General features: G+C 42.8%; 1 protein-coding gene across 1 annotated transcript in view; it reads left to right on the forward strand.

Moving 5' to 3' along the window:
• Jazf1 (JAZF zinc finger 1) overlaps positions 1–26461 on the forward strand; it is a 312042-nt gene that overhangs the window by 144872 nt on the left and 140709 nt on the right. Inside the window, exon 2 of the mRNA XM_085691057.2 lies at positions 24991–25063. Coding sequence (XP_085547183.1) covers positions 24991–25063 — 73 coding nt within the window. The remainder of the gene's footprint in view (positions 1–24990; positions 25064–26461) is intronic.

The raw sequence follows: 26461 nt of genomic DNA on the forward strand, positions 1-26461 counted from the left end.
TGGTGTTACACCCAGTGCTCTGGTAACACCAGCTGTGCTCAGGACACAGCTCTCTGGTAAAGTGATATGGGATGGAACAGAAACAGCTCACCAATGTAGACTGATCCATCTCTCTTGTCCTCCAGAGGTCCAGGGTCCTAAAATGTGAATCAGCTGTAATAATTACATAAGTTCTTTCATACAACGGAACTGGTAGGTCACCTACTGTGTTCAGAAGTCTGCACTAGAAGAATTCTAAAGTACCCGTGTCCTTCAAGAAACAATAAAGTATCCAGCTAAAGAGGCAGCATGGAGGCATTAGCTGAAGTAGTGCATGATGCCAGCTGCCATCTGTCTCTGTGTCCCCTTCTTGTGTTCTATTTTCTTCCTAGAAGACACCACCTGACATACTATGTTCAGTAGGAGATACTTACATTTGTGCCCATGGAGTTATCCCTACTGGAATGCACGCCTCCAACAGAAGAGATTTTCTCCTTTTAGTTCACTATTGTGTTTCTAGTGCTTGGAAGACTATGTGGCACATAGTGAATGCTCCATAAATCGTGTTTGAATGAGACGATGAACAATACAGAAGAAAACAGAGCTCCCTTGGGGCTTCATTTGGCACCTTGATGGGCTTGTCAGGGAAGGGGTAAGTTTGAGTCCTTTGAAGGCGAAAGGAGAGCAGTAGAAAATGAGGTATCAGTGTGCAAGAGCAACCACCAGACATGTGAGGTGGGTATGTTTGGTGCAGAAAGCAAATCAGTAACCTTTAGAGTTTGTGTCTTGAACTTCAAAGTGCTGTCCATTGGCTCCTCTCTGCAGTCCTCTTCCCTTTGGTCTGAGTGAGTGCCAGGGTGAAGGTGTTGAGAGAAGACTGCCCTCCATACACATTTCTTAGTATTGGCATAAAAACAGCAGAGCAAAAGCAGCCAACCTCAGGAGCCAACCTTGTGGGCAGCAATGAATGCCCCACTATTCCAGGGATCTGAATTCAGTTCATGGATTGTCCTGGCCTCTGAGCCCTCCTTCCCCCAGAATCTCCAGGCTCCTACATATTTTTAACTCCTGGGGATGATGGAAAATTAAGAAAGCAGCGTGCGAATGACTAGATGTGAGCTCCTGCTAGCCTCAGAGCTGCTCAGGAAGGTGAAAGGTAGGGTGGCTGGCTGACTGGCAACAGGGTCTCCTGTAGCTGGGTATGGTGTTGGAATCCATGTGGCTCCAACACAGATATTTATTTTCCCTAACTGGATTGGTATGGAGGTGCAAGGAATAACCAGACACAACTTACACCATTATTACAGAAAGGGGCATCTCAGGCTTCTTCCTCCTGAAGATCTCACCTGAAGATCTCTTCTCAAGATCTCCCGTTTATTCTCCAAACATCTTTTATACCAATACATAAACTGGGCGGGAAAACACATCATCATTCTGTCACCTAGGCAACCAGGTGAATGGCCTTTTGTCACTTCCGCATCTACCTGTCTGCTGAGTATGCTTGCTGTCACTAGGCTTGAATTAACATCTCTATAAGGTATCCTCTAAATTACAAAGAAAGGGAGCAGCCGACATCCTGACCTTTGTCAGGCAGAGAGAGACATCCTGTCTGCAGGGCTAAGTGATCACTTCGAATGAGCCCAATGGCTTCAGAGCCTGGCTGCTACACCAATAAGAAATATGGGCCCACAGTATGGTCTTGAAATCGTGATTCTCCTGCCTCCACCTCCCAAAGGCTGGAATTACAACTGTGAGTCCCTGCTGCTAAATGAAAAGTTGGGAGATTTCTCACTGATTTAAGACCATCTAGACTTCAGCAAAGGACCGACATAGGTCAATGGCTAAACGGCTTGGCTTTAAGGTTGGAGTAGTTTTTCACCTTGCAGTTCATGGGTGTGGAGCGCAAAGACTCTATGACCCTTGTTCAGATGCCATTGGTGTATGAAGGGTTCTGCCACCCACCATTGGAAGAGACCTTGTTGGGATGCAGGCCTCATAGGAACAAATGTCCTCACAGGAGAATATGGAGACATCAGTGCATGTCAAGGAGAGGCAGGACCTGGGTTCGTGGAGGTGAATGGACCAAGGCCATCCTCTTCAGGGCTCATCGGTCAGGAGCACAGTGGCTCCTACCATAGCAAAGGTTGCTGAAGTATAGTTCAGGCCCATTTTTATGAACATAGCATTTTTCTCCACACAAACCCTCCTCTTCTCTTAGAAAAAGGATTTAAGTGTATGTGTGTGTGTAGAGTATTTTTATAGCTTCAAAGCCTAAAATAGTTCAATTACAAACACTTCTAAAAATATCTTACACATACCGAAAACAATGCATCTATGACTTCCCTCTTTTATTGGCTCTGAGCATCATCTGTTCTCTAATATTTTAAACAACTTTTTTTTAGTTTTAAGTTTGCAGAGAAAAATACAGAACTATTTAGTATTCCCAGTCCCAGTTTTTTCGTATTACTAACATCTTGATTATATTAGCATATTGATGTATTCTTAACCAGACTTCATGCTTTATTTGGTTGCCACAGTTTTGACCTGATGTCCCTTTTTTGATGACCTGTTACATTTAGCCAGTTTTCCCAATGGCTTCTTGGCTGTGTAAATTCAGTTCCTTAATTTTCAAGATTAAAAAAACAAAAACAAAAACTTACTCTCTTTCCCACATGGTTCTTGGAATCCCCCAGAAAAATCTATGCCAAAGTGCTCTATGGACTCTGAGAGAGACTGTCAGTAACTCTTGGGACTCTAAATGTGGGCCTTAGAAAGCTGTAGGTTGCAATGCTCCCACCCTGACACAGACACCTTCCTGCTTGTGAGGGACTAGGAGTGGCTGCCGCCCCAGCGAGCATGTGTGTCGCTCTGTGTATAGAGGTTAGGTGTGTGACTGTCCCGTGAACGACCTCACCACCTTCATGCTGCTGCCTTCCTAGAACAGAGAACCTTTTCAGAGGCCACAATTTCCTGTTTACTTCTACTCCAGAAACTCCTCAAAGATTAACCATCAGGCAACCCAGAAGTACTAAGTTTTCTGACACCTTAATTTGTCACTGCTGGCTGGCGTTCATGGGACAGATCTCCAGCAGTGGAGCAAGCGGCACTGCCCAGGTCGTGACTCCCTGTGAGTCCCTGGTCAGTGGTTTATACACTTGGAGGTTACTGGGAACCAGAAGCCAGTAGCCTCCTGAGAAAAGCTGATGCCCTTGGCCTTTTCTTTATTCCTTTCTATGTCTCTTAGCTGACAGTAGTTGAAGAATGTGTGCATTTAGAACTTAAGCATAGCATCTATCTGGGTGGCTGTTAGCAGCGTGGAGTTTAAACCACTGTTTTTACAGCTGTAGGATCCCCTGCTTGAGTTAATTTAACAAGCAGCCATGGGTTGGTTTCCAGCCCGGGTCTGCCACTAGTTGCCTTTAGAAAAATTGATCTTGGGCCCATTGCTAGGAAAATTTGCTGTGATTTTTATTAAAAATAGTAATGGTAGTTTGTTGTTCTTGCTAGCCACACCTTGAGTCTCTAAAATAAAGAATACCCAATTGGTGATTCAGATATGAATGCAATAAAAATTAAGGATTGCTGACTGACGTGGAGTCCCGTGGGAGAAGGTTCCTTATCTCACTGTGACCCACACTCAGATAGGATTAAAGACCAGGGCCATCAGTCCGTTCTTAATGCTCCTGATAGTATATCTGTCCTTGGCCCCTGCAGCAGAGAAGCCTGTAGCTACCAGTCACCCCATGATACTGTGTACCTAATCCGAGGTTACCTCATGATACTGTGTACCTAATCCAAGGTTACCCCGTGATACTGTGTACCTAATCCGAGGTTACCCCATGATACTGTGTACCTAATCCGAGGTCACCCCATGATACTGTGTACCTAATCCGAGGTTACCCCATGATACTGTGTACCTAATCCAAGGTTACCCCGTGATACTGTGTACCTAATCCGAGGTTACCCCATGATACTGTGTACCTAATCCGAGGTTACCCCATGATACTGTGTACCTAATCCGAGGTTACCCCATGATACTGTGTACCTAATCCGAGGTTACCCCATGATACTGTGTACCTAATCCGAGGTTACCCCGTGATACTGTGTACCTAATCCAAGATTATCGGGCTGCTTTGGTCATTAAGTGCAGTGATTCTGGAAGATGCTCCTAAGATCAGCAGGATCAGAGTCGCTGCAATCTTGTTTGAACTATAGATGCCTGCTGTACCCAGAAGGGCACATCAGAAACCCTGGGCTACCCCTCTCCCCTGCAGCTGAACCAGCTCCTGCAGGCAGGGCTTGAGATGCTCTTTAATATTCTAGTACATGACCCTTCCTGAATGACCTTCTGTTTGTGTAGCAGGCTTGTGCTGGTTTCAGAAGAGAGCAGCCATGAGGCTTCTCCTGACCAGCGACACACAGTGGCTCTCAGACCTCGCCCCATGCTAAAATCACCTGGGGTGAACTCCTCGAAAGTGCTTCTCTTGACAGTGCTTTCATCCGTGCTCAGTTACAGTAGCTAGGGTCCTGTTGAAGTGCAAGAATGTTACCAGATTCTGGAGCCGGGACTCACTGGTAGCATGGGAGCCACGGTAGACTCTAGCGTTTTCAGGCGATGTGGACAGCACCAAGACGGGGCACACTGGGGAGCAGAAGGATAGTCACTCTATGGAAATTTGGGTTAACATAAAGGAAGTGCTTGCAAAACTTCTCTCCAAGTGTCATTTAAGGAAAGACTAACAGGAAGATAAAACATGATCTAAATGTGGATTCATGTATAGTTTCAAAACAAGTGGTGTAGAGAACACGAGGAGATGTGCTTGCTTCCACATGCACTATTCAGCCTCTCTCCCTGGGCTGACCTTTCAAAGGCACAGCCAAGTACCCCACAATGCCTTTGAACCCCAGAGTTCTCCACTGAAAGTACTCATGGTGGCTTGCTTGATCTTTCAGACCAGAGCCACCTGGAGAACCCACTTCCCTCTTTTAGGTCTGTGCTGCCCACACCTTGCAAATGTATTACCAATAATACATTTCCACCACAAGAAAGTAAGACCTTCCTTCCATGCTTTGACTGAGAGGGATTTTCCTGGTGGTTTTGTGTGTGTGTGTGTGTGTGTGTGTGTGTGTGTGTGTGTGTATGTTCGTGTGTGTATGTGTTCGTGTGTGTGTGTGTTTGTGTGTGTGTGTGTTCGTGTGTGTGTGTGTTCGTGTGTGTGTGTGCATGTGTTGTTTTTCTAAGAAAAGAACTGTTTATGTAACAAACAATTCCTTATTCGTGAGTCTCTCTATCTTGGACTCTTAAGGTCAGGTGTGGAGGTTTAATGTGAAATATTAGCTGTCTTTGCCAATTGCTATGCCCTGTTGTCATGGCATATGCCAGAAATAGAAAGGACTGTTTTCAACGACTGATCAAAATTTAGTGCTATGCTGATGGTCCAGAATGAAGATTTTCTTGGCACATGAATGAAATACATACCCATGCATTTCTGGTTGTGATTTAGCTGACCAAGTCATTCTGTTATAATTATATTATTTTTACTCCTGGAGATCATTACTCTGAGTGAAAAGTATTTCAACATCTAGACCATTAAGATCTGGATGCTAAACAATATTTAAAACATTTTTTTCTGGAATGTGAAACAGCTTTATGGGCAAGTAGAAGCTAGAATATGGTTGTTAGCGTTTAAAATTAAAAGAAAATTTTAAAATAGAATTTTTTGGGGTCTTAAGTTGACTGTCAGTTATTATATGCTGCCTACTGTGGCCCATCTCCTGTCTCTAAATCCCTATAATGTAGCAAAGAGGCATACAAGCTAATGTACAGTACTGTAAATCCGAGGGCATGAATATTATTAAAGGGCTGTGGAGGGACAGGTCAGAGTTGCCTTGGTTTATGGTTTTTGTTTATTTGAGATGCAGTGCTCTTTAGGATTAATATACCTTTTATTAGTAAGTGTGTAGGTTTAATCTTATCTCTGGAGCGTCTTTGTTTTTCATGTTCCAAAAGCTCTCTACCAAGGTGCTAGAGAGCATCTTCCCTTGGATTTGAAAAGCTGGGTCTTTATAAAGCACAGTGACCAACCTGAGTTGATCTTACGACTGCTTTCTTCTCCCGTCCTTTAATGTAAGAGCAGCAGCTGATGTCTGTGATGGTCAGAAGTCCTTGAGTGATTAAGCATTTTCAAAGAGACCGATTATGAGACCAGTGTTATCTCTTTGTGATCACTACATAACTTTGTTTAATATTGTTACATAGGACTAGGGAAACAGTTTAATCAGTAAAGTGTTTGCCTTGCAATCAGGAGAACCTAAGTTTGATACCCACAACCCACATAAAAAAAATCTAGGCATGAGGGTGGGTGCTGGGACAATAGAGACCCACAGATCCCAAGGGCTTGCAGGCCAATCACCCCAGGCTAGCTAAGTGATGAGGTCTGGGCCAGCAAGAGACAATCCCTTGAAAAAAACAAACAAACAAACAAACAACAAATCTTGGTAGTTGAAGAATAATACTCTAGGTTGACATTTGGCCTCCACACACATCCAACCATGTTCATTTTTACATACAGAGATTTAAAATTAGTAATCCTGCTGTACAATGTAACTTGAAGCCCACATGTTTAAACCTAGACTTCTTTAGGATGCATAGGACTAAATCTGAAATGTCAACTTTCAAGATCCTATAATTGAATAGATTTAACCCACATTTATGGAAGGGAGAACACTCTAGGTGATTATCTTTTTTTTTTCTCCTCTCTAAGGACGTTTTCCCCCTAAACTCTGTAGGTCTCTTGTCTATTGACTTGATTAATGAATATTTTGCCCACTAAAGTTGGCCATTAATTATTTCCTTGGGTTGCAGCAATAATTACATCTTTCAAGTAAAATCTAATTAGCATAATAAGCAGAAAACACCCTGCCAGGTGATGTGGGCTTGTGGGGAACTAGTTAGGGAAGACCTACCTAGCTGGTTCACTGCCGTAATCAGCATTTGTCTCCAGCTGGATCCCAGCAGCTGCATTGACACTAAATCATCCCAGAATGGGGGCACAGTAGCTCTGTGAACAGTCTTGTCAGGAAATACTTAATATAACTGTGTTGCACTCAGTAATTAAGTCCTGTTACCATTCATTCCTTGGCTTGTTCTGTAATCATAATTACTTGACATCTCTGTGCTAAGTGCTAGGGACAAGAGGGAAGTCGGGAGCTGTTTTTTTGGAGAGGTTGAGTCTGTTGTGAACAGTAACACTACAATGTAATTCGTCTCTTTGCTTAATGGGTGCACTAAGACAGGTTCCAAAGTGCACTGCAGGGGACCTTAGAGGATGAATCTAGGGATGGGCTTAGAGAAGTGGGTGAGGGCTTTCAGATAGTGAAGCAGTGTGTATCACAAACGTGTGTCATCCAGCAGCAGAAGAGACTTAAGGATGGGTACATGGGAGGCGAAAGGAGCCTGAAGTACCAGAACGGAGCAAGAACAAGATGCTGAAGAAACAAGTGAGACTGTGACCAGTGCCTGGAGAGAATGGCAGCTCAGAGAAGGGGTCACTGCCATAACTGTGCCTACAGATAGACAGTCACAGCCACTACCCCAGACCACACCTGATGGGGAAGGATAGAACAGAAACCCACCTGCCCACTCCTTTCACACTGATATTCCATGCTGGTGCCTCTAATGGAAACCCCCCCAGGACAGAGCATGGGGTTCAGAACAAGGCAGAGAAGAACAAGCAGGCTAGTGTGAACAGGAAGTATAGTGAGCAAGCAAGAGGTGTACAGAAGACAGGGATAGTAAGAGCCGCTGGGACCGAGGCACTGAGGGAAAACAACTGAGAAACATACTTGGAGGACTTGATTGTGCAGCCAAATTGTGAGTATTTTGTATTCTACCTAAGATTATGTTATCATGTAAATAATAAAGGAGGGCTTAATGATTGACATTATTGATTGGTAATTTAGCAAGATTTGTATTCGTAAACATCCAGTTAAGACTTATTAGTATGTCGTGAGATCAATTTTATCTACTGTCCTAATATTTTAAGAAATGAAATTTATTAATCAAGGTACATTACATGTTAGTAAATTAAACAATGTTTTCTAAAACTTATATTTGTGTGTGGGAGATTAGTGCACTAGTTATAATCTAAAATGTGTATCTCGTAGTTTGCGGTGCAATGTTGAGAAATAGATTTAGCCCATTGGATGAAAGGAAGGTGAGCTGAGGGAGGAGTCAGTGCTGGCAGAGAGTTTACAGACATTCTGCAGCTAATGTTTTTAAACATTGTAGTCTATCCCTATCTAGATATCCTATCTCTGCCTTTTTTTAAAGCCAGCTGCGCCCCCCCCACACACACAGGATGATTCAATATCTTATGACACTGGGGCCATATCTAGACTATTAAATCTCATCTTAAGAACGCCTAGAAAATCTGTTAGCATCTCTGGCTTCCATTTTCTGAACTCTACTGATAGTGAAGTTAACAAATCCCCAAAGTCCTGTGAGCCCCCCTGAGGAACCGAGGTCTTGTGATCACTTTGATAATGTCAATTTTACTCAGACATGACACAGAACCTTCACATCGTGTTTAAATGTGTGATAAAAATCATTTAAATGTGCCTTGGTTTATAAATTGAATGGCTTTCCTTCTATGTAGAAAGCATGTTAGTTGATGGCAGCGTTCCTTGTGAGTGAGAACAGTAACCTTGGCTGAAGTCACAGAGAGGAAGGTCAGCACTTCCAGAGGGGAGATCTTGACCCAGGTGTATGCGCATGCTCTACATAAACTCCTCAAATGCGAAGGGAAATGAAATCGAAGACCTTCAGGTGGTTAATTCTGGTCTCCGTACTTGTATATAGGGTAAGCTTTGTCTTCGTGCAGGTGACTTGCCAGAAAGTCTTACTGGTGACCTCATGGCAGTATGGATGACTCCTGTTGGAGGATAAAAACTGGGAGACCACCTTATCTGGGCAGCAAGAGGTGGAGTGCTGTTTATGTGAGATTCTGGCCTCTGGGTTGTGAGAAGGGATGGCATTTGTCACCTCTCCCTTTTACAGGTAATGCCGTTAACTTGCTAACCAATGAAATATAGGTAGAGCCAGAACTAGCACACCCCCCCCCCCCTTCACTGGCAGAAGAGATTTGTAAGAGACATGGATGCTCAGGATCTTTAAACCCCTGTCATGGATCCTTTTATGTCTCATGTTTTATGTCTTCCAAAGAATTCCATGAAGCACCTTGTTGTGGAAAAACCAACCTAGTGGGAAAATATTAATGATGGCTCTCCTTGTCGGGGAGAGGGAGTAGGGTATGATAGGTCTCTGTTCTTTTCTCTCTGTTTTGCTAGGAGCCCAAAACTGCTAAGGAAAGAAATGATTTACCACAATTTATATATTTCATTCTTTTGGTCATCTTATATACTTCTGCTCATTCCTGACACTGTGGTGATAAAAATCAAAGCCAGCCAGCCCCAAGAACAATTCACCTTCCTACACAGACATTGACAGTCAGCAACATAACATGTTCTTAGAAAGATGGGGCCTTTTGTGCCTTTTGTGAAGCCACCAGTCCTCTGGTTCTAGTCCCCATGGTTAGGTAATGTTTAATGGACTGATACACAAGGCGGAAGAATGCCTAGGGAATGCTCGCGGTGCTCTGAAATGTGTGAAGTGATATAGAGCAGACAGGAAGAAAAACAACCTTTACATACTAATGGTTATCTGCTGTTTATTTTAATTTGACTGTAAGAATTCATTTTCTTTTGTGCAAGAGATAAAATCACCTTTTCAAGCAGGAAAGGAAAGACCACTTGACAGTTTAGAGTAATAACGCTGAGTGGTAGCGCAGGACTCCGGGCTCTGCTGAGCCTGCTAGCACAAGCCTGTTGTTGTTAATCCTGAGATTCTCAAGAGGAAAACCAGTTCCACAGTTTTGAGCCAAATTTGAAGCAAGTCTTACTTAAATACTGGTCAGAATGATGGACTCTGGTACGGTCCACCTGGGTCCCCAGGACATAGCCAGGAGTCAAGTTCTGCAGGGGCTTAAAAAGGCAAAACCACATAGCCATGGTATCTCCCATCAGATCCAGTCAGGAGCAAGTATATATACTGACATACTTCCTGCCTGCGTACCTCCTGCCCACATGTGATCAATCACATCTGGTTCAGATTGGGCAAATAAACAGGACAAACGAGAATTTATTAATTTTTTTATTGATTTTATTGAGTTATATATTTTTTTCTGCTCCTCTCCCTTCCTCTCCCCTCGCCTTCAATCCTTTCCCATGATACCTATGTTCCCAATTTACTCAAGTGATCTTGTCTTTTTCTACTTCCCATGTAGATTATATCATGTAAGTCTCTCTTAGGGTCCTCATTATTGCCTAGGTTCTCTGGAATTGTGATTTGTACGCTGGTTTTCTTTGCTTTATGTCTAAAAACCACTTATGATATTTGCCTTTCTGGGTCTGGGTTACCTCACTCAATATGTCTTCTAGATCCATCCATTTGCTTGCAAATTTCAAGATGTCATCATTTTTTTCTCTGCTGTGTAGTACTCCATTGTGTAAATGTACCACATTTTCTTCATCCATTCTTTGGTCGAGGGGCATTTAGATTGTTTCCAGGTTCTGGCTATGACAAACAATGCTGCTATGAACATATCTGAGCACATGTCCTTGTGGTATGATTGAGCATTCTTTCAGTATATACCCAAAAGTGGTATTGTTGGGTCTTGAGGAAGGTTGTTTCCTCATTTTCTGAGAAATCGCCACACTGACTTCCAAAGGGGTTGAACCAGCTTGCATTCCCACCAGCAATGCAGAAGTGTTACCTTTACCCCACATCCTCTCCAGCATAAGTTGTCATCAGTGTTTTTGATCTTGGCCATTCTTAACAGGTATAAGATGGAATCTCAGAGTTGTTTTGATTTGCATTTCTCTGATGGCTAAGGATGTTGAACATTTCCCTAAGTGTCTTTCAGCCATTTTAGATTCCTTTGTTGAGAGTTCTCTGTTTAGGTCTGTACCCCATTTTTTTTATTGGATTATTTGTTCTTTTGGTGACCAATTTCTTGAGTTCTTTGTATATTTTGGAGATCAGTCCTCTGTCCGATGTGGAGTTGGTGAAGATCTTTTCCCATTCTGTAGGCTGCTGTTTTGTCTTGTTGACCGTGTCCTTTGCTTTACAGAAACTTTTCAGTTTTGGAGATTCCATTTATGAATTGTTTCTCTCAGTGTTTGTGCTACAGGGGTTAGATTTAGGAAGTGGTCTCTGAGATGACTTAGGTTTTCCGGAGGACCTGGTTTGAGTCCCAGCACTTACATGGCAGATCACAACCACCTGTGACTCCAATTCTGGGGTATCTGACGCCCTCCTGTGATCTTTGTAGGTACTGTATTCATGTAGTACAGACAGACATGCAGGAAAACAGGCAAACATAAATTAAAATTGAATGGTTTTCTTAGTAATTATTAAAAAGAAGCACAAGCGACCCCACTTCGCAGTGTTCTAGGTTGATGCACCCAGTAGTAACATGTGTTGATACCGTTGATACCCTCATGTGAAGAAAATGAGAAGAATTCACACCTGGGAGAGGCTTTTTAAAAATTCACAACTGTCTAACCCTGGGAAAATATAAGAGAAACCAAATAGTTCATTCATACACTTTCTTCAAAAACTTCTGAACCATGAAATATGAAGGACTGTGGAGTAGGACTCTATTGGAGGAGACTAAGGAGATGTGACAGCTAACTTCAGTGTGACCCCAAAGAACTTATTCTTAACTGTCCTAATTGCAAAGAGACCTCAACTTGCAAAGTCTATTGTTCCTGTCTTGGTCTCCCATTAACTTGCAAAGTGTATTATTCTTATTCCTGCTTTGGTCTCCCAGAGTTTGGGAGGTAGAAGCAGGAGGATCCAAAGTTTAATGTCATCCTTGACTGCATAGCAAGTTCAAGGTCAGCCAGAGCTATATGAAAGCCTGTTACAAGCAAACAAAAACAGTCAGAAAAGGGTTTAGTGCCATGACTCAAGTTATTTCTACTTGAGGGTGTTGACTGAGGTTTCTGTCCCACCAGGTCCCAAAGCCATTTAGTCCCAAATAAACATACAGAGGTCTACATTAATTATAAACTGATTGGCCCATTAGCTCAGGCTTCTTATTAACTCTTATAACTTATATTAACCCATAATTCTTGTCTGTGTTAGCCACATGACTTGGTACCTTTTTCAATGAGGCAGTCACATCTTGCTTACTCTGTGTCTGGCTTCCTCTTGGAAGCCAGATGAATACACTTGAGACCTAAGATAGGGCGTTTTCTGATCACTGTGTTCCCTTTGGGAAAGGGCAGCAAACAGCTCAGCATCTGCCCATCTCCTCTGCTCTTCCAAGGAATATTTCTGCTGTGAGGGCTGTGTATGGAAAGCAGCTGATCTGTCTTCACCCAAACAAGATAGGACCCAGTGAAGAAGATAAGAGCATCCAAGTGACTGTTACTGCCACTTAGGAGTGACTGCTTGTTCACAACTGTAATCCCACAGTGCGAGCACCAAGAGCCTGAAATAATAGTAATAGTTAAGATTTATTAGGTATTTACCATGTACCAGCCCTGTGCTCTGTGCAATATATAGCTCATCTCTCTTAAATTCCTTTAATAACCTCATAACAACTTCATAAGCTGTGAGTCACTGACTTCCGTGTCAGAAGATCAAAGCTCAGCCTCAGAAACTATCTCTAGTCATGAAGTTAGCACGCATCAGAACAAGCCAGTCACTTCCATAATATGTTGTCTATCCAAGGGAAAAGCTATTTAAAAAAAAAAATTTTTTAAAGAATCAGAAAGGCTAGAATTGTGTAGTCCTTCTACAGAAGCCAAGATAGTCAGGGGCCGTCTGCCAAGTTCCAAATAAGTGAGAGGACCAGGGATTCCCCAATGCCCCAATTCATACCATCAGCGAGTTTACTCAGCATGTGTCCATACTCATTAGCAAGTAGAATAGATGCAACCTGTTTAGAATCCAGAGCCATGCATCTCAAACTCTGTGTCATATCTGAGGCCCGTGAGCCTAAGCATTGTGTTCCCGGCCCCAGTCTGGGCACAGACAGCATGTGTGTGATCAAATAAGAGGCCAACCAGAGCTATTCAGATCAAGCTGTAACCAATACATACTTGTAAATCTAGCTAATGACTTTGAGGTAGTCATTGTGTAATCCTGAATCCAAATGTTCAGCTCTTTCGCCTGTGGCTGTTTTTTCTTTGTTTGTTTGTTTGGTTGGTTGGTTGTTTGGTTGGTTGGTTGGTTTTGTTTAGTTACAATTCTGTGGCTTCCTTGAGAGGATCACTGGGGCTTGCTAGCCAGCCAGTCTGGCTGTACTGGGGAGCTCCAGGTTCAGTGAGAGATGCCATCTCAAAATAATATTTACAATAAGGTGGAGAGAGAGCAAGGATCTCTTCATTTACATCAACTTCTGACCTCTACATGCAATCACACGCATGTGCAAGCACACAAACACACATAAGCAAAAGATTTCATGGCACTGGAATTATCTGTAAAACTTTTGCGACATACTCAATTATTTGTTTCTAGTTTCACAATTGCTTTTTAAGTTCGGGAAAAAAACTCAATTTCTATTATTTGATAACTTTCCAAGCAGTCCTTTGGGGGGGGGGCGTTATTTGTTTTGTTTTTTGTTTTCCTTTTTAAAGTGTATATTGCATGTCTGTGTTTGTGTGTGTGTGTGTGTGTGTGTGTGTGTGTGTGTGTATGTGTGTGTGTGAGAGAGAGAGAGAGAGAGAGAGATGTGTGATGTGTATTTGTGTCTGTGTGATGTATGTGTGTGTCTGTGTGAAGTGTGTGGAGGGAAAGCATACATATGGAAATCAAAAGACAACCTTTCACCTTTTGGGGGGTTCCACAGACTTTAGTGGTAACTGTCTCTTCTTGTTTCACACTAGAATGTTTGGAGTGGGGTTAGGCCCTCCGAGTCATTGGCGCTACCCAGGAGATGCTAGTGTGCAGTTCTAGTTGAGGACCACTGGTCTCTAGGCTCGTGGTGAAACAGCAATAACTACAGCCACAAGCTTGACGACATAGGGTGCTCCTAGGCTCGCTCTTTGCCTGGGAGTTTTCTGCTGAGCAGCTCCCTCTGTGACTGCCTCACACATCACTGCAGTTCTCACAGTGTTTTAACCAGGGGTCATCCAAACAGTAAACAGTTCCTTCCTGTTAGCAGGAAAGCAAGTGAGTCTATAATAGAGTGTTGTGATCTTCCTAAAGTCAATTTGAGGCCCTTTCCCTAGTAAGTGTGGACAACCTGTGGCCATGGATCACGTGTACTTTGCATAACCATGGATGCACACAACACAAAATTGTAAACTGACTTAAAACATAAGACTTACGTGTGTTTTTGTTTCTGCTTTTCAATTTTATCACTTGATTACAGGGTTCTCTGGTATGTGTTTTATAGATGACAACATCTGTTGCAAGGAGTCTGGCCTGCTGGAGAGCCAGGACCTATTTTCTGTTTTGGCTAAAGTTAGTTCTTCAATGCCTGCACACAGTACTTGACATATATATATATATCCGACTTCCCATAAACATCGGTTAATCTTGGTTACTTTCAACTTGGTTATTCATTCAGTGCTTTTCTAGTTAGGATTACTTCATTCTCAACTTCTTTCTCCTTTGGAATCCAAGCTTGTCCTAAACTTATATTTCCTGAAGGGGAAAGGGAAAGAAAATTTATTTTAATGCAACTAGGAAAGATGTCACAGTGTATGTAAGTTTCAGGTAAATGTGATTCGCAGTGTCAGAATTGACCTTTAGAGGAAAAAAAAAATCCTTTTTTGGCAGGTGAGGGTAGCTTGGGTTACAAGGAAAGAAGAAGAACAAATGGGAACAGATCTGCATTAATAAATATTCAGATCGCGCCCGCTCCTTGTCAGTGTTCGTAGGCGGTGTTGGTACACACGGTGTTGGGTGACGGGATTGTGCACCCTCTCTCTTTTCACTTTAATTGCCTGCCTGAAAAGATCCTGACAGCTGCAAAGGTTGCTGCTCATCGCATTGTTGATAACTCAGGAGCAATGTGCGTGTGCAATTTGCTTCATTATTGCCCACTAATAACCAGTACTGGAAAAGGCTTGAGCAACCAAAGCAGCCATAATTTGACATAATGGTTCTCTCTTCTTTCTCCCATTCCTTAACCATCCCACTGTAGCGTTAGCCACATCCGATGTGGCAGTGTGGGTGTTACTTTACTGTGGCTTTGTTGTTGTTCTGTAAGTTTAATATAATAAAATCAAATGTAATTTTTTTTTAATCCAGGAAAACAAAGACACAAAAGATTTCATGTTTCTCAGTAGAACTTTGAGTTAGCATTTCTGGTTGTTTAGAGTATTGGTTTTGTTGTTTGTTTGCTTGAAAATTTGGTGTGGCTTTTTTTACTGCCATTGAGTAGCAATATCTGAATAGAAGAGAATTTCTTCCGGTTTCAGAAGGACTGGAGGTGGTCAGTTTAGCAGAAAGATGGGACTCCACTTGCTCAGCCACACACACTCCAGCCTTGCTCTGCCTAGGATGACTTTCATTTATGAGATTATCTCATGTTAAATTGATTCAGGAGTGGCAATCATTCGTCCAGTCACCCTAGAGGAAAACTGATGCAAAGAAAGGTACATACCTTTCAGGAGACTTCCTTAAAGTGCTTTATCTTACTAACCAGAATGCAGACTCGATGTTTCAAGGAATGCAGGGAAATGTAGTCCTTATACCAAGCAACCATGTTCCAGAGCATCATGATGTAGAAATGAGTGAAATGCCTGTTGAACAACATCTTGCAGCCCATGATTTGCATGATAACTTTTAAATTTCTCTGTGCATCATTATGCTGCTGAGTGTCAAAGAGAGACAATTCACAATTGTGCAAGTCTTAATTTCAAAATGAGCATGACTCCATCTCACTCTAGAAATTTACTCCTCATTTCCACTCTAGGATGAAAGTACTGTTCTTAGCAATATTTTAGAGATTAAAAAGAAAGACCCCGAAGACGTACACAGCTAACACTGAGAACAGGCAGCTGGTTGTGAAGAGCGGCACATTGTCTTACCACCAAGAAGTAAGAAAGGGCTGGAGAGATGGCTCAGCTGTTGAGGGCTAGGCTCACGATCAGAAATATAATTAAGTAAGAACTAAGATTGAAAGAAGAATGCAATTCCCTTAGTAAGCCTTGGAGACTCATATACGAGGTATACTAACTACTGAATTAGGGACCCCAGTTTGACTCGCCCCACCCCACCCCAGCCTTTTATGCTCAGTTGTGAAATGTACCAGTCACTTGAGTTCAAATGCAGTGTGCCCCAGGCCTTTCCTTATCCCTGCTGAGCTGACGCTGGCTGGGTTTCCTAACAACATCTTCAATCAGTGCTTGTTACTATGTGCCGCAGGCGGTGGTGGCTCTGCTGCCTTGTGGAATGTGTGGTGGTATGATGAGAGTCTTACACGCCCTGTTCCTATCTGTATCAGGAGCCCTTTATCCCCTCCCCCTTCTCTGAAGCTCCAACTTTTTGACTCTGCACAACATCTTTCACACATGAGAAGCAGACCTCACTTGGAATATCAAATGTTTTTCCCAGTTTGGGGTTCTTTATTGTTGATAATAAGACTCTCACTCCACATAAGAAAAATCTTGTATTTCACCAAATCTTGTCTTTTGTATCAATTCCCCCCCACCCCTTCCCTACCACAGTTCACTGTTTTCTACCACATGAATCATCTTAGCTTTTCCCCCCAGTGGCTCAGCTTCCTGTGTGAAATTAAGGCTGACTCTCGGAGAGCTTTTCAGCCCTTCCATGAGGAAGCTAGCTCTGCTGCATGCCGTGCCCCTTTTCCACAGGCCACTCCAGTTACTTTCTCCTTATCCTTCCTTCTGCTCACCTGCTCAAGCCATTTCTAGTCAGACTCTTAGAAACTTTATTTCAAAAGCTTGCCCTGAACCTCGCAAAAAATCATGGCCCATTTCTGAAGCAGTTAGTATACTTGCTGGTTTATATAGAAGTATTGGGGGCTTTTTTGTAGTGTGTGTTTGTGTGTGTGTGTGTGTACACCAACTTTACATATAAGTAGGTAATGTGCACAAGCCTGTGGAGACCAGTGGTCAGCCTTGGACATCAGCCACCTCCTTTGAGACAAGCCTGTCATTGTCCTGGAACTCACCAGTTAGACTGGTTGACCAGTGAGCCCCCAGATTCTTCCTATATCCGCTACCCCTAGGATTTTTATGTGGGTGCTGGGTATTTAACTCAAGTCTCAAACTTGCAGGGCAAGCACTTTAACAACCAAGCTGTCTTCCTAGCCCTTGGATTATTGTTAATTGGCTGTTGCAATCATCTTTCTGGCTCAGTTGTGAACTACTGACTTAGAATTTCCTCTAAGCAAGGAGCACATGACAAGTATTCAGGATGTCTTTCAGGAAATGAATTCAATTTCTTTGATTCCACAAAGAAAGCCAGGGCTCCTAAAATCCAGGTCCCAACCACTTTTGTGTCACTGCCCTGCTGCCTGCTGCCCAGCCTTCTAGCCTCTCAAGTTAGACCGTCGGAAAACCCATAGCCATCACATGGGTTTCTGGCAAGATTTCTTGGCCTAGCACTGACATTTGAGGTCAGGTGGGTTTTGTTGTTGTGAGGTTATCCGATTGTGTGCACTGTAGGATATCAGTGGGACCCACTAGTACACACCATTCAGTATCTCTGGATATTGCTGTCACAGAGGATTGCCCACAGTTCAGAACCGCCCCCTCAAGTATCTCTAGTTTAAAAATCTATAAATAATGAGTATTGTCTGGTCAACCCTACTGCCCTTTTATAGTGCCCACAGATTTCCCCCAGTGCATGCTGCCTTGAACTTAGAGCCACACTAGCTTTCCACCCTCACCTGTGAATGACTCACCGTGAGCTCCATCAGCTCCCTCTCGTGTTTTATCTCCTTTTGAACATGTGCTCTGTGCAGGAACACAGAAGCTGACACTAGGTCTGTGCTGACCCATATGGCCTAGAGCTCCCTGGGCTGATGCTTATCTCTGAATCCCAAGAAATTTCCTTCTCACCCTGGTTGCTCATTCAGTTATTGAGCCTCCATCATGGTGGACACTAACGATCTAAGCCTTTGGCTTAGATTTACTTCTAAGACCAAGTTTCCTAGCTAGTTACTATCTTAGTGGGTGACCATAGGACTCTGAAGGATGAATGAAGAATTAGGAAGCGGAACAGCAGAACCTCAGCCCTTTGGCCATGCTGGTCACAGGCTGTGCTGCAGCTGCAGTGTTTGTGCTCAGCTTCCTGAGCATTTTCTAGAGAGTTCCTGGTTCAGTCATGTTTAGTCATTGACTGGTGGCAAGAAAACTCAGGCTCCACATGTGAACATGAATGCTTTTTACTAGAAGCTGGTTTTGTGTTGAACAGAGTCCCTGACTTTTAGATATTAAGCTCATAAAGTTTACAGCAACACTTAGCTGCATCTGGATTTCCCAGTGAATTGGGGAAGGCAAAAGTCTCAAGTATAATTTGCACTAACTTTCCTGTAATGGAAATTATGGCCTGGGAAAAGTTTCAAATGGCATGTCCATAAACTAAGGAAAAGTTGATCCATTCAAAGGCTGGTTACATACACTCATATGGTTTTTTAAAGTTCAGTGCCAACAAGAAATATTTATTTCAGCATCTGAAGTAAACCAGCAATGAATTTTAAAAGTCAGTCTTGGTAAATTGTTGGTTCAACAAATTTAGTCTTTAAAAATAGAGTACAAGTTGCAACAAAAAATGTACCGGGCTTATAAGACAGCTATAAAGTCTTTGTGGAGTCCAGTGTTACAGCTGGGTGCAAGCAGTGAACTGACTTCACCTGCTGGTGATCCGAACACTGGCGCAGTAACCTCAGAACATGGGGCCTCTTCTTCTAGCCCTGATGGTCCCAGCTTCATTTAAGGAAGCTTGTCCAAGAGACCTGCATGCTTCCATGACTTGTGGTTTCCCACATACCTACCTACCCCTTTCTTCTTTCCTGGCCCTCTCTCCCCCTCCCACCCTTTTGTGTTTGTGTTGGTGGCTTTCACTTGGTCTAGACTCAGTCTGCAGTGCTTAGTCATCATTCCCTGAGTGTCCCTGGCTTGGCCTTGGCACCTCAGTGGTGAAGTGCTGGCAGAAGCCTGTGGGTGGAGGCACAGGTGGAACTTGTTGGCTAGGGATGTAACTGTAGGCTGATTATTTAATTAGGGAATCAGCAGATGTCAACATATGGGCTCTCTTTTCTCTACATCTGCTTAATGGAATCAGAAAAAGAGTCCTGACTAGCTGCCAGTGTTCTGATACTGTTTCTAGTCTTGCTGTCTCCCCTTCTCTGTCCCTCCATCCATAGGCACTTGATGACTTGCTTAGTTTGTCTTCATAACCACTTAAAGAGTTCTCCGTTTTAAGCTCTGAGGTTTCTCCATGCTATAGCTGGCATCTTTGAGTGCAGGGTTTCAGCAAGGTTCAGCTCCTGGCTCTTGTGTCCCCACTATAGGCTCTGGAGATTGTAACTTTATCCAGGTCTCTTTATGTTCTCATATTCTTTTGTTATGTCCCCAGACACTGTTTGAAATAACGTGTCTCCTGCCTCTGTCTCCTGTTTACTCCCCTTGGTGGTTTTCCCCTACCCACCACCACATTTTCTTGGGGCCCTGAGTGGTAAAGGAAACAACTGTGCTTGTTTAACCCAAGTTCTTCAATATTCCCATTACGGAATTAATCAGCTGCCTGCCCCTACATATATTTGTTGGGCACTGGAGAGCAAAGTGCTGCCGATGGGAAGAGTTGAGGTAAGCAAAGGGTTCGCTGTGGTGCCAGCAGGAGAAGAGGGGTATTGACAGGTCCTACCCAGAATGCTGGGGGAGAGTGTGCTGAACACACTGATGTCTGTCTTTGCAAGGTTAACAGCTGAGGGGAAGGATGGAAGCTGGCTACATCCATTAATTAGTATCAGAATCATCAAAAGATTACAAAAAAACAGTGAGGGTTCTGGGCCTACTCTTCAAAATCACTTATCCGTCTGGGTGGGCACTGGGCTCTCTGGAGTCCCCTACTGTTGCAGCCCGCAGCCCTCCCACCTCCATCCTTTTAGCCCCTGCCTGCCGCCCTTCCCCCACACATAGTTGTGATGCACTTATGCAGGAAGTGGTGTTTGGAAACTGTAGAACATGAAGACGATCTCCCTCCAGACCAGAAGCACCTCGCCAGGGAGGTTTGCTTAGTTTTGCTTGAGAGGCAGCAGAGCTGGTTTCTGACTTTATTAAATTATAAGTAATTCTAGGTACAAAATCCCTGCAAGGCACAGTAACTAATGTCATAGCCAAAGCCATGAGGTAATTACTGAGTGCTGGTTGACCCACCAAATAATACCAGTGGAGTTTTTGTCTTGTTGTGTTCTTTGTGGGCTTGGGGATGGCACTAGGAATGATTATTTATTAAAAATACCAAACAACAAAAGCAAACAAACAGAAAGGCAGTGTGCAAGTACACACCTGTAATCTCAGCACTCAACTCTGAAAGTGGAAGCAGGAGTCCAAGGTCAGCCACTGCCACGTAGCAAGTGGACTCCAGCCTGGACCACGTGAGACTTCCCTCAAAAGAAAAAAAAAAAGAAAAAGAAAAAAGGAAAGAAGAGAATGAGAAAAGTTAGAAAAAGTTAGAAGTCTCAGGCATTGGTTGTCACTATAACAGATGAACAGGGGCTTCAGGGCCAGAGCAAGGTGGCCTTGAATATTCTGTCATACACATCACATTTCTTATTCTTATTAACAGGAGTTGAAGTGTTCCTTCCCAGCCTCATATTGTTTTAATTTTAGTATTTATTTACGTTTTTATTTGATCTTATTTTATTGGCTCCTATTGGTTGAGGAACAGTTGGAGCTAGTGTTGTGACAATGAGGACTGAGCGATTCAGTTCGGTCCATGGCCTTAATGATCACAACCAGGAGAAGCTCCCACTTTGTACCCGGTCCTCACCATAGGGTAAGTACCTCCTGAGATGGTGCCACACACACCTGCTGCCAGCTGTGTACAGGCTGCTGCTTTAGAGACTTAGCGGGACTGTTCCAGGGAAGAGAGGGTAATCTGTGTCTTTTTCTGTTTGGTACTGCCCTGCCCCACTAGAAAGTGTAAGTTTCTCTTCCTGTCACTTGTCAGTCATATAGAAGTAGGAGTGCAGCTGTGTATCATTTTACAGTGACCACATGGTACAAATTGCCGAATCACCTGCTTGAGGAGCATCATGTGGATTAGAAAATTCACATGTGTTATCTACAGACCCCTTTAAAGTGAAATGTATCTCTGAGAAGCTGCAGCAGCATTTCCCATCCTCATTTTATTGGCACTATGAACAAATCAGCCAGAGAAGTGCCTCGGAGATGCTGTAATACGGCCATTTCGCCTCTTCTTAGATTACTTATTGTGGCGGCTTACTATGTGCAAAACCATCTCTGCATGGCACAGCACATAGGATAAGGAAGTGTTTCTTTTTATTTGTACTCAGCACTAACTAGTGGTACTAGGTTATGGTGTTCCTTTGCCTCCATCACCCGTGGAGGAGACGCTGGCATCCTGGCAGAGCGAGGGAGGCATCCTTCATGTCAGAGCCAGTCTGCCTCTGGAGTCTTTTCCTTGTAGCATCGCAAAGGTATGTTGCTATCAGAGAGAAATAATGAAAGCAGCCTATTATACATTTACTGAATGTGAAGTGCTCACCAGCATAATTAAAATCCATAAAATACCAAGTCATGATCACCACAGAGCAGCCAGCAAGCAAGCGACAGGACCGTCGCTTATTTGGGACCAGCCGTTGACGTGGTCTCTCCAGGAGCCTTGTTTTAGTATCTCCTGACTTGCACCAAGTACATCGCTTCATTCACAAAACTTTGGTGGATATTTGTTCTAATTAAGGTTGTCTTGAAGAATCATTTAATCTAAAAAGAAGGTTGATGCCTGGGGGTATTTGTCCAGAATATGCATTCTAGAGAAAGGGGCAGGGGTGCTTTATCACTAAGGAGCTTCCAGTGGTTGTTTTGTTTCAGAGAAGGTGACATTTGGAAGTTTCCAGAAGTCTGCTTCCAACTTATAACTTAAGGCAATGCAAGCTTAAGTCAAACATAGGTTATAGAATATGTTGAAGCTAAATAATATAGAATTTCAGAATCTTGCCTTGCAAACAGTGTTGAACATGCTCTGTCAGACAAGATTGCCATGCAGTTTCTGTGTCCATAGCAACATTTCAGATAAGCATCAGAGAGCTGTAGCATGCTGTAGAAGATACTTGACCCCTTCTTCAGAGTGATAGCAGACCCTTCATGTGTTGCTATGGCAAAACAGTAGAGAGGCTCAACTTATTGGGAAAAGAGTTTTGTTGTGACTCGCAGTTCTAGAACTTCAGCCTGTGGTTCACAGGTCACATGCTTTTAGGCCCACTACAGCAGAACCTCATACTGAGAACAAGTGGCTGATTGGGATGTGCTGCCCTCGTCCAGCCAGGAAGCTAGGGAAGGAGGACAGGTTCTCATCATCCCCAGTGACCTGACTTCCTTCCACTAGACCCCACCTCCAAAAGATTTCACCACCTTCTAGCTGTACTACAGACTAAGGACCACACCTTCAACACACAGGCCTTTAGGGAAACCTCAAGATCCAAGTTCCTTCAAGCTTGAAGTATAAAAGTATAATATAAATGTATATACCTGCACATGCATGTGTGTGTGTCTGCATGTGCACACACACACAGACACACACTAATAAAAGAGAAAAAGTTAAAATCAGGATAACGGGAAAGCAACATTTAGAATAATTTTAGAGAGTAATAGCAGTGTAGTAACAGGGCTGATAGATGTGTGTAGAGAGACTGTTTGATTGGAAGCCAGGTACAAGAGCAAAGAGAAGATGAAAGATGGCTCTTTACCCACTGATCCACAAATTGTAAGCTCCTGATAGTGCTCATTTACTTCAAAATAACTCTGTGTGACCATATATCGCAAAAGAGCAGCTCCCCCTTCCATCCCTAGGACCAAGTTCAAATTGCTTGGTGGGGACTTGAGAAACCATCCACTGGGTTTTTGCTTTTGCTTGTTTTTCTAACTTCCTTTCTTACTTTCACAATTTCTGTCTCCAACCTCATCTTCTACTTTAGCACATCAGTCACCATCTGCACCCACGGCCTGTCTAGCATGCCAGTGCTGTTTATGTAGACAAGACATTTTCCCCTCTCAAATATGATTCTGGAGACTCCCCTCCAAGAAGCACATTCTGCACAGAAAAGCAAAGATGTGCTGAGATTACAGCAAATTTGGATAAGTGTTAAGGGTTGTGTTTGAAAACTATTTCCCCCTCATGCTTTTAATCCCAGTACTTGGGAGGCAGAGGCAGGTGGATCTCTGAGTTCAAGTCCAGCCTGATCTACAGAGTAGTTCCAGGATGGCCAGGGTTACACATAGAAACCCTGTCCAAAAAAAAAACAAAACAAAACAAAACAAAACAGGAGGGGAAGAAAGAGGAGGAGAAAATTTAAAAGGAAAAAAGAAAATCATGTCCCTTGAGAATGCCTTCCTTGTACCTTGACAGCCACTGAGTTTATCCCTAAACCAGCAATCAGACCACAGCCTCAGCTGCGGTTAAAGTAACTGGGGCTAAGAAGGGGAGGAAATGTGAATTACTGATCTGTTCTCATCTGCTCTGCCAAAACCCTGAGACTGGGCTTGATGGAGCCTTTCAGAGACTCTTTGTCTCTTGTTCCTAATTCAGCTTTCAAGGGTTTACAGTGGCAGAGACCCAAGGAAGGAAGATTTCTGAATAGAGTTAGTTCCCTGGAATTCTTGGCACAGGAAAAATGAGAGAGTGAACGTGGGATTCTTAACTTGGACGTAATGAATGAGGCTGCTGGCTCTGCTGCCCAGGTGTATAGTCTGAGAGTCAAAAGCAGTGTTAATCTGATTATTTTGCCACCCCTGATCTCCCTCTGCCATCACCTGTTAGGGCACATTGGAGTCGTGTACCTCGGGCCTCCATATGCAGTAAACACTTTGTTGCAAAGGTACTTGAAACAATGTCTGTCGTGACATCAGAGAAGTTACTGCTACCTGCAGCTGAGTCTTCTGATCATGGGATGGTGTGGACGAGGTTTTAATGAAAAGAAATTAGTGTGAAATGCTTTAACCTTTCTTCATGAAAGTAATATACAGTGACTCCCCTGCCCTATATATTGTTATGTGATCATTTCTTTTGCATATATTTAAGAAATGATTTCTCCACATGTGAAATCTGAGACTATGCTTCTGGTGTGAGGACTGCACTCATTTCTGGCCTGTACTGGAGATGCAGCATTGTGAGGTGCTGCTGTGGTGTGACATTCTGCCTCTTTGAGGGGAGAACCCCGGTGAATGTGTTGTTTGTCAACTCTGAAACACTAAAAGAATTTCTGATTAAGTCTAGAAAAGCTATAGTCAATTTATTATACACTCACAAAGGAGAAGAGCTCTCCAGAATATGAATCTGGACTCAGAAGTGTTCAGTGAGCAAGAACAATACTCCATAGATTTTCAAATTGATGGAGCTTTTCAATGTAAACTAATTTGTTCCAGTATTGAAGTGAGCATAATTAACAGAGGCTTGCTTTCTTAGGCCGATTAACCACGGAAACCATGCCAGCATTGTAACTGGATGCAGTGAAAACCAGTATTTATGAGGGGGTTGTGCAAGAGCTTGTGTGACAGATGGGCGTTTTACCACTGTTGATGTTTGGAATTTCTTGAAAAGCAATGCAATATCTTGTTTTTATGAATGAATGAACAAATCATTATGCTTTGTGGACTGAGTTTTCCTATTCTAAATTAATCTTTTTCTCTCTTTAACCTCTGTTACTTTATGTTAGGGAGCCTCATATATTCTGATGTAAAAAAAAAATCCTAAAAAATAGTAATTGTGTTTTATTGCAGATACAGATCCACGTGTTTTAGAGAAGCAAGAACTGCAACAGCCGACCTATGTTGCCCTCAGTTACATTAATAGGTAAGCCATTCCAGAGGACAGCTGCTGTGCATTGCTTTGTTGCTCATTAGATATATCTTTTCACCAGTAAATGCTTGCAGTTTAAAAATGTGCAGATTACATCATTTTAAACCTCTACTTGGAGATTTCTTGTTTCTCTGTTGAGGGATATAGAGTGTAGCCCACTGTGCATATGTCTGATTTACAAGCTCATTTTGGAAGTATTTTGTATGCAGGGTTAGAACATGCTCTTTTGACTTCATGGGGCAGTGTGAGAGATTAGTGGATTTACGTTTGAGTGAACCTTTTAAATCTTGGGGTAAAAAGGTACCTTTTTTATGAATTCAAAACATAGTTGGAATATCAGACTATATTGGACTCTAACAAACTGAAATCACTTAATTTCAGAAAGTCGTTTTGTAGCAGCTCATCTTTTTAGTAGAAACACTGTCAGCAGCTGCCCCGTATGTATAGAGCAACATGAGTTTTCACTTAAATTGATGCAGAGCCTAACCTTAGAGAACTGTTTTGTGCTTAAATATCAAACCTAAAAGAAGACTTAGTGTTTTGGCCAACTCAAATAATTAAGGAGACAGTAATTTGAGGGCAAGAACTCAGAGTCACCTTTGGGTTAAGAAAATACACACTCTCAAAGCAAAGTGGAGAGAGTAAGAGCGAAATTAGTTTTTAATGAGAATGAGAACTCTCTGCCCATAATTCAGGGATGTGTTTCTACTGGCTGTCCCTTTCCCATAAGGCAAAGATCTTTTTCATTCTCTTGGTGCCAGAGCGTGGACCATGGTCTGGAGAGGAAATCTGCCAGTGAATTATCTGCACTCTTCATGTTGGTGTCATTTTAGGAAAGGCAGTTAATTCCTGCCCAGCCAGAGCTGTGAGTTAGTCACCTCTGCTCAGCTTCAGGTACTTATGAAGAGGCGTGTTTCCAAAGGAGTTTATTAGTGACAGCCTCTAAATTCGGATCTCCTGCTCGTCGGGCTTTCCAAGGAGAAGCATAAGATATCTCTAGTATTTTTGAAATATGTTGTTAGAATACTTTAATAATTGCATCAGATTAAATAAAGATATCTGAGTTTTTCACAGATCCTGTGCTATTTCCAGTACTTAGCAAAAGAGCTGAAAATCTTTAGTTATATTCATAGAACTGTACTAGATTAGATTCATGGAACTGTACAGATGGTGACAGATCTAGTCTAAAGGAACAGACATTTCTAGTAGGCTAGCAAGCTTACTGGTGACCTTTCTATGAAGAAAATACCCATAAGCTTGCCTGGTTATCAATGCCAAACAAAAGACTCTTTTGTGGAGGACGTGTTGTGTTGGGGACTTAGTACTCCTCAAGTGGTAGACACTCTGAACATTCGTTTGTTGGGAGTGAATAAAAACCTACTGGAGGAACAA

This window comes from Myodes glareolus, chromosome 6 (assembly GCF_982192425.1).
Source record: "Myodes glareolus chromosome 6, mMyoGla1.1, whole genome shotgun sequence".
In the NCBI taxonomy this organism is placed as follows: Eukaryota; Metazoa; Chordata; class Mammalia; order Rodentia; family Cricetidae; genus Myodes; species Myodes glareolus.